The 8,657-nt window shown below is 38.9% G+C and overlaps 1 protein-coding gene across 1 annotated transcript; it reads left to right on the forward strand.

Moving 5' to 3' along the window:
- LOC132559525 (putative cyclin-dependent serine/threonine-protein kinase DDB_G0272797/DDB_G0274007) lies at positions 1-8,205 on the forward strand. Its single transcript, XM_060224152.1, has 3 exons — positions 1-91; positions 1,484-1,913; positions 7,665-8,205. Exons 1-3 carry the CDS (start codon positions 1-3, stop codon positions 8,203-8,205), a joined length of 1,062 nt encoding a protein of 353 aa, XP_060080135.1.
- The last annotated feature ends 452 nt before the right edge of the window (positions 8,206-8,657 follow it).

The raw sequence follows: 8,657 nt of genomic DNA on the forward strand, positions 1-8,657 counted from the left end.
ATGCATTTCTTGACCTCGTCATGTTTGTTCTCTGGACTCTACATTGAACGTTCCACGTATCGCGAAAGTTCTTTCCCAAACTCCAGTATAAGTCAGCCTGAATAGGACCTTTGGAGCGTATCGTTCTTTACCTGATGTTAATTTTGAGTAATATATCAACAAGGACTTGATAGTCACTTGTCGGTATAACGTGACGTCGAGGTGTGACGTCATGTCACTGTTCTCAGGTTATGACATTTCAGTGTGAAGGCACATCATTCACACTGGCTGTTTATTGCTGCATTCATCACCCCTTGAATAGCCAGAATCATTCTGAAGCGGGATTTCCTTGTAAAACCTGGTGGCTTCATCACTGATCAGTCTACGAGAGGCCCATCGTATGTCATCCAGAGCAATTAGGATGAAGTGACCTACCCAGGGACAGCTATAACACATAATGATCTAATCCTCAGTTTCCTGGGAAACACAAACCGCATCGAAAAAAGAAAAAAATCGAACCACAGACCCCAGATCTTAAGCAGAAGGAGTAAAGTTCGACGCTCCATCGACACATCTGTCCTGCTTCCTTCCATCGCATTGTGAAGACAATACGATTTGTGTTATGAAATGATAACACCATGTGACCACGTGCACAGTATTGTGATTTCATCGACCTCATTGTGACAGAACTAATTTTGTTGGTCAAATAATCAGTTTATTAAAATTCTAAACATTACTGATATATATTTTATGAAATGGTGTTATGATCCAATATCACTAACTCGCAGACAAACTACCATACCTATCAGTCATATTTCATTGAACTTGTTAGTTTAATAGCAAAGGTCGATATAGGTATACGATTTCATAGTCATTGCTTATACAAATATGATGATTTTGCATGAATTTGCGAAGTATTGGACCCTTTTATTGAAATATGACAGATTGAATCATTTTCTGGCGAGTTTTATCAGATTTCAGGGTGCACTGACTGAACACGAGGTAATTAAAACATGTTTCTGCTCTGTCACCTGTTCTAACAATATCTGGCCTGTTTGTGGCCCGTGAGAGGATCCCCAAGGTGGAATCAAAAAGCATTACACCAGAATCAATATAACAGAGATAAATTTAGACACGAACATCAAAGTGTGGACATTCCCAAGCGCGTCTGGCTTTAGTAGACAACATTACAATGTTGTTGGTTCTAAAACGTCTTATTCTGTTTGATTTGTTGACAACACTTGTTGACAGAGAAGTTGGAGAGTTTTTTTCCTTGTCGACACACTGATTTTCTGTACAGTGTAGTCCTAAACACACCCGTACGGAAGGATAAGTAAATACAAGGTTGTATATAAGAATGTGCAATTAATATTACGTGACAATTTACAACCCTGAATATGACGACAAATACTATCTCCTTCAATATAAGTTATAACTTCAGCCCGATTGTCAGTTCTATTACCAAAATTCAAAATAGTTCCAAATCTGCAATACATTAATGCAGAAACAGCAACGAACAAAAATCAACACCTAAAGCACCAACAAACACAAAAACAGCAGCAACAACAACGGAAGCAGCAACAACAGAAGCAGCAACAACAACAGAAGCAGCAACAACAACAAAAACAGCGACAACAACAGAAGCAGCAACAACAGAAGCAGCAACAACAACAGAAGCAACAACACCAACAGAAGCAGCATCAACAACGGAAGCAGCAACAACAACAGAGGCAACAACAACAAAAACAGCGACAACAACAGAAGCAGCAACAGAAGCAGCAACAACAACAAAAACAGCGACAACAACAGAAGCAGCAACAACAGAAGCAGCAACAACAACAGAAGCAGCATCAACAACGGAAGCAGCAACAACAACAGAGGCAACAACAACAAAAACAGCGACAACAACAGAAGCAGCAACAACAACAAAAGCAGCAACAACAACAACAAAAACAGCAACAACAACAGAAGCAGCAGCAACAACAGAAGCAGCAACAACAACAGAAGCAACAACAACAACAGAAGCAACAACAACAACAACAGAAGCACCAACAACAGAAGCAGCAACAACAACAGAAGCAACAACAACAACAGAAGCAACAACAACAACAGAAGCAACAACAACAACAGAAGCAACAACAACAGAAGCAGCAACAACAGAAGCAGCAACAACAGAAGCAACAACAACAACAACAGAAGCAGCAACAACAACAGAAGCAGCAACAATAACAGAAGCAACAACAACAACAGAAGCAACAACAGAAGCAGCAATAACAACAGAAGCACCAACAACAGAAGCAGCAACAACAACAGAATCAACAACAACAGAAGCAGCAACAACAACAGAAGCACCAACAACAGAAGCAGCAACAACAACAGAAGCAGCAACAACAGAAGCACCAACAACAGAAGCAGCAACAACAACAGAAGCAACAACAACAGAAGCAGCAACAACAACAGAAGCAGCAACAACAGAAGCTGCAACAACAACAGAAGCAGCAACAACAGAAGCTGCAACAACAACAGAAGCAGCAACAACAACAACAAAAGCAGCAACAACAACAGAAGCAACAACAACAGAAGCAACAACAACAACAAAAGCAGCAACAACAGAAGCTGCAACAACAACAGAAGCAGCAACAACAACAACAAAAGCAGCAACAACAACAGAAGCAGCAACAACAACAACAAACGCAGCAACAACAACAGAAGCTGCAACAACAACAGAAGCAGCAACAACAACAACAAAAGCAGCAACAACAACAGAAGCTGCAGCAACAGAAGCAGCAACAACAAAAGCAGCAACAACAACAGAAGCTGCAACAACAACAGAAGCAGCAACAACAACAACAAAAGCAGCAACAACAACAGAAGCAGCAACACCAACAGAAGCAACAACAACAACAATAGAAGCAACAACAGAAGCAGCAACAACAGAACTAGCAGCAACAACATTAGGTAAAAACATTGAAATATTTGCCGCTATCATGTAATGTCTCCTGCAGATCACGTACACGACATTGATGGGGATCTGAGAAATGTCCGACCTAACCTTTGGTTCGCAGAAGTCAACTTCTTCATTCCTGAATAACAGAAATACTTAGGTAAGGTGATTTACATAAACTACGTATCATAGACTCTGCTAAATTTCTAATGTTATATTTTTTTACCTATTACAAGGTCAAGGCGCTCCTTTTCTTTACGTATCTAGCCTTAATGATAACATAATCTCTGTATTTGATATTCTATCTCTATATTGTATACATCCTGATATCTTAGATATCTAAACGTGACTGAGCTTACATTTTGAATGTTGGCTGGTTATGACCACCTCGTGTTGTCGTCCTGTCGTCCTGTCGATGTTAACAACGCGACAAGATGACATTTTATATCTCGGGTTGTCTTCACAGCTTTGACCAAGCGACAAGAAGATAAGATAATAGAACCATAAGGTGACAAGACATGAGATGGCTGTAATCAACCACCACACATACATCATATAACACCTACAGTAATACTAAAAGTCGTGAAAACTCTTTCATCCAACGTCACGTGTATCTTCTCATAAACCATAAAGTTGTTTTCAAAAGTGATGTAACGTTCGTGTGATGTTGTTTGGACGTTCGTGTGATGTTGCATGGACGTTCGTGTGATGTTGTTTGGACGTTCGTGTGATGTTGTTTGGATGTTCGTGTGATGTTGTATGGACGTTCGTGTGATGTTGTTTGGATGTTCGTGTGATGTCGTATGGACGTTCGTGTGATGTTGTATGGACGTTCGTGTGATGTTGTTTGGATGTTCGTGTGATGTTGTATGGACGTTCGTGTGATGTTGTTTGGACGTTCGTGTGATGTTGTTTGGACGTTCGTGTGATGTTGTTTGGATGTTCGTGTGATGTTGTTTGGACGTTCGTGTGATGTTGTTTGGACGTTCGTGTGATTTTGTATGGACGTTCGTGTGATGTTGTTTGGACGTTCGTGTGATGTTGTTTGGACGTTCGTGTGATGTTGTATGGACGTTCGTGTGATGTTGTTTGGATGTTCGTGTGATGTTGTTTGGATGTTCGTGTGATGTTGTTTGGATGTTCGTGTGATGTTGTATGGACGTTCGTGTGATGTTGTATGGACGTTCGTGTGATGTTGTTTGGACGTTCGTGTGATGTTGTTTGGATGTTCGTGTGATGTTGTTTGGACGTTCGTGTGATGTTGTTTGGACGTTCGTGTGATGTTGTTTGGATGTTCGTGTGATGTTGTTTGGACGTTCGTGTGATGTTGTTTGGACGTTCGTGTGATGTTGTATGGACGTTCGTGTGATGTTGTTTGGACGTTCGTGTGATGTTGTTTGGACGTTCGTGTGATGTTGTTTGGACGTTCGTGTGATGTTGGGACGCCGTAGTTGTTTAGGTAGACGACGTTTTAACACCTCTTTCTGCGAATAACATAGCTTAGAATCACGTAATTTGATTTTTAAATATGTATTTGTTAATTCATTATCTTATATTTGTCTCGTGAATACTTGATATAGCGACCTCCCTTTCGTCGTTAAATAAATAAGGTCGCGCGCGCACGAGATCAAACATCACATGATATCGATCTTACCATGTGCGCTCCACATGCGTTGGGGAATAGCTTGCGACGTTTAAAAATAATATTAAAATGTTTATCTCTTTTAATTTTGATCCGATTCGAAAATTTCACACCGGTTAATCGTAATGATTGTAATATACGACATCCGAAACACACAAAACACTCCTCGCGTAGTTAAAGGAAATTTTCTATTAACCTAATACAATCGTATAACCAATGTGATATTCAATTGTTTTAAAAACCAGTATTTCATTGATGTAAAGTCTGAATTTAATTCAAGTAGACAAAATACAAATCAAACACAGTGAGCCAATACCAAATCGGTTCAACCAAGAGTGAATCCACTGCAATACTCAGACCTCTCGTCTCCCTGTCTCAGGCAATGGCTGAAACCGGACTTTTTTTCTTCTCAAACTCACTATTATACATAAATTCATCATATGTCCAAATCTCTTCATTCAGACCTCGGTATGTGAAATATGTGTGATGACGTGAAAATTTCATTCCTAAAGAACTTTTAGCTATTAGTTAACGTGAAAAGGCAAAGACAAAGCAAAGTTTGCGACCATCTTTAAAACTTTGCCTTGATAAATATTTTATCATGGATAAACGATTACGTTCAGCGTAAACATATTCGAAACAATTCAAAAGGACAACTTAAAAAGATCTTTTTACGTCAAAGTTGATAAGCATCAAATATCAGTTCCTTTCACATGAAAAAGAAGACGCTTATCCTTCTGGAACACCTGATATTACTTTCCTTTTGTTTGTTTGTTTGTTTGTTTGTTTGTTCTTTGTATATCTTTGGCTTGTTTATGTTTTGTCTTTTTTTCGATTTTGAAATTTGGATTACAATTCGTTTCACTTATTTAACATGCATCATCACTGACGAATCATCGAAGAAGAAACGGCTGCATGACGTAGTTTTAACACATTATATGGCAATGCTGTTGTGGAAAGCACTATTCACTTTTCTGTCGAGAACAAAGGACTTCCAGATGATTGCTAAACTCAATTTATTCAACTTGTTGAAATTCTCTTCTTATCTGTTCACCTAAGATGAACAAATATAACGCGACAAAATAACGTTATAAGGTTCAATGATATGTTTACATATGTATGTTGTCATTTTTCATTTTTCAACATTTGCATAACTCAGTTTTCTAGTAGATATGTCCCTCTAACAACTTTCCAGGAATCAGGTTTTCAGGGCGTTTGCCAAAAGGTCAATTATATCACTTATAGATAGTTTAAGAAACAACTTTGTCAGACAAGTATGCTTATACTAAACTTTAGTGTCTGTAGTAGAATTATTAATCGAAATTCAAAGTTTAACACAACAAAGATGTATAATGTTGGAAATCCAGTGAGAGTTAATAACTTACACCGGTATTATCACATAGTATTGGCGTCAAAATATAACCATATGTATGACGGTAATGTCGTGGGTATGCTGAAACGATAAGTGAGAATGTATCAATAATTACAAACTACCCCTTCTATAGGTCCAAAACCATTCTTTCTATAGGTCCAAAACCATTCCTTCTATAGGTCCAAAACCATTCTTTCTATAGGTCCAAAACCATTCTTTCTATAGGTCCAAAACCATTCCTTCTATAGGTCCAAAACCATTCCTTCTATAGGTCCAAAACCATTCCTTCTATAGGTCCAAAACCATTCCTTCTATAGGTCCAAAACCATTCTTTCTATAGGTCCAAAACCATTCCTTCTATAGGTCCAAAACCATTCTTTCTATAGGTCCAAAACTACTCCTTCTATAGGTCCAAAGCCGTTCCTTCTATAGGTCCAAATCTACCCCTTCTATAGGTCCAAAACCATTTCTTCTATAGGTCTAAAACCAATCCTTCTATAAGTCCAAAAGTACTCCTTCTATAGGTCCAAAACCATTCTTTCTATAGGTCCAAAACCATTCCTTCTATAGGTCCAAAACCATTCTTTCTATAGGTCCAAAACCATTCCTTCTATAGGTCCAAAACCATTCTTTCTATAGGTCCAAAACCATTCCTTCTATAGGTCCAAAACCATTCTTTCTATAGGTCCAAAATCATTCTTTCTATAGGTCCAAAACCATTCCTTCTATAGGTCCAAAACCATTCCTTCTATAGGTCCAAAACCATTCTTTCTATAGGTCCAAAACCATTCCTTCTATAGGTCCAAAACCATTCTTTCTATAGGTCCAAAACAAGTCATTCTATAGGTCCAAAACCATTTTCTATAGGTCCAAAACCATTCCTTCTATAGGTCCAAAACCATTCTTTCTATAGGTCCAAAACTACTCCTTCTATAGGTCCAAAGCCGTTCCGTCTATAGGTCCAAATCTACCCCTTCTATAGGTCCAAAACCATTTCTTCTATAGGTCTAAAACCAATCCTTCTATAAGTCCAAAAGTACTCCTTCTATAGGTCCAAAACCATTCTTTCTATAGGTCCAAAACCATTCTTTCTATAGGTCCAAAACCATTCTTTCTATAGGTCCAAAACCATTTCTTCTATAGGTCTAAAACCAATCCTTCTATAAGTCCAAAACGATTCCTTCTATAGGTCCAAAACCTTTCCTTCTATAGGTCCAAAACCATTCCATATGTAGGTCCAAAAGTACCCCTTCTATAGGTCCAAAACCATTCCTTCTGTTGGTCCAAAACTACCCCTTCTTCAAGTCCAAAACCATTCCTTCTATGGGTCAAAAACAAATCTTCTAGGTCCAAAATCAATCCTTGTAGAGGTCCAAATCTTTCCTTTTTTAAACAGAAATGCATACATCCCAATCATACCAGTACCTGTATATACGTTAATGTTCTACACTATAAAGAACACTTTTACGATACACAAAATGGATTGTGAAAAGTCTTTTATAACAATTTTGAACCTTGTGATCTTGCAAGAGGCTGAAGGTCACTCCCATAAGGAAACATTTCAACAATCCATCCGAAGTACCCACTGGTAAAATCTCAGTACCTGGTTCATGGTGATTTTTTTAGAAGACATTGAAATGTTGACAGACCAGATGCCACACCTTTGACACCCAATGCCACACCTAGACACCCAATGCAACACCTTAGACACCCAATGCCACAACTAGGACATCCAATGCCACACATAGGACACCTGATGCCACACCATGGACACCCAATACCACAACTAGGACACTTAATTCCATGCCTCGGACACTTGATGCCACACCTTGGACACCCAATGCCACAACTAGGACACTTAATTCCACACTTCGGACACTTGATGCCACACCTTTGACACCCAATGCCACAATTAGGACACTTAATTTCACGCCTCGGACACCTGATGCCACACCTTGGACACCCAATGCCACAACTTGGACACCCAATGCCACAACTAGGACACTTAATTCCACGCCTCGGACACCTGATGCCACACCTTGGACACCCAATGCCACAACTTGGACACCCAATGCCACAACTAGGACACTTAATTCCACACCTCGGACACTTGATGCCACACCTTTGACACCCAATGCCACAACTAGGACACTTAATTCCACACCTCGGACACCTGATGCCACACCTCGGACACCTAATGCCACACCTTGGACACCCAATGCTACACTTAGGTCACTCATGCAGTTTAATAAAACCAGTGGTTGTTGATAGATATTCCTATGTAAACACTTTGATAATATAGTGATATATATCTTAATAAGCAAACAAGTTGGGTATTTTCTTTCAAAAGATTTAAAATACAAGACAATTTACTATTTGTAAGAAAATATTTATTAAATTCATAAAAAAAAGACGTGTACATATCTATGAAATCTGGCTAGAACAAATAAGCTATTACCAGGGGTTTGGTGTTTCAAACTAACACACAAAGATTTGGTGTTCTGGACAAACAAATCATGATAAGCTGTTCTGAACTGACACACAGTGATTTGTTCTGAACTAACACACAGTGATTTGTTCTGAACTGACACACAGTGATTTGTTCTGAACTGACACACAGTGGTTTGTTCTGAACTGACACACAGTGATTTGTTCTGAACTGTAACACAGTGATTTGTTCTGAACTGACACACAGTGGTTTGTTCTGAACTGACACACAG

This window comes from Ylistrum balloti, unplaced genomic scaffold (genome assembly GCF_031769215.1).
Source record: "Ylistrum balloti isolate Yb309-2 unplaced genomic scaffold, AGI_CSIRO_Ybal_v1 Utg370928, whole genome shotgun sequence".
Classification (NCBI taxonomy): domain Eukaryota; kingdom Metazoa; phylum Mollusca; class Bivalvia; order Pectinida; family Pectinidae; genus Ylistrum; species Ylistrum balloti.

Coding starts and splice junctions, on each gene's coding strand:
- LOC132559525 (XM_060224152.1), top strand. CDS start 1: ATGCATTTCTTGACCTCGTCATGTTTGTTCTCTGGACTCTACATTGAA. Junction 92..1,483: donor TTTCCCAAACTCCAGTATAA/GTCAGCCTGAAT, acceptor ACATTAATGCAG/AAACAGCAACGAACAAAAAT. Junction 1,914..7,664: donor CAGCAACAACAACAAAAGCA/GCAACAACAACA, acceptor TGCCACAACTAG/GACATCCAATGCCACACATA.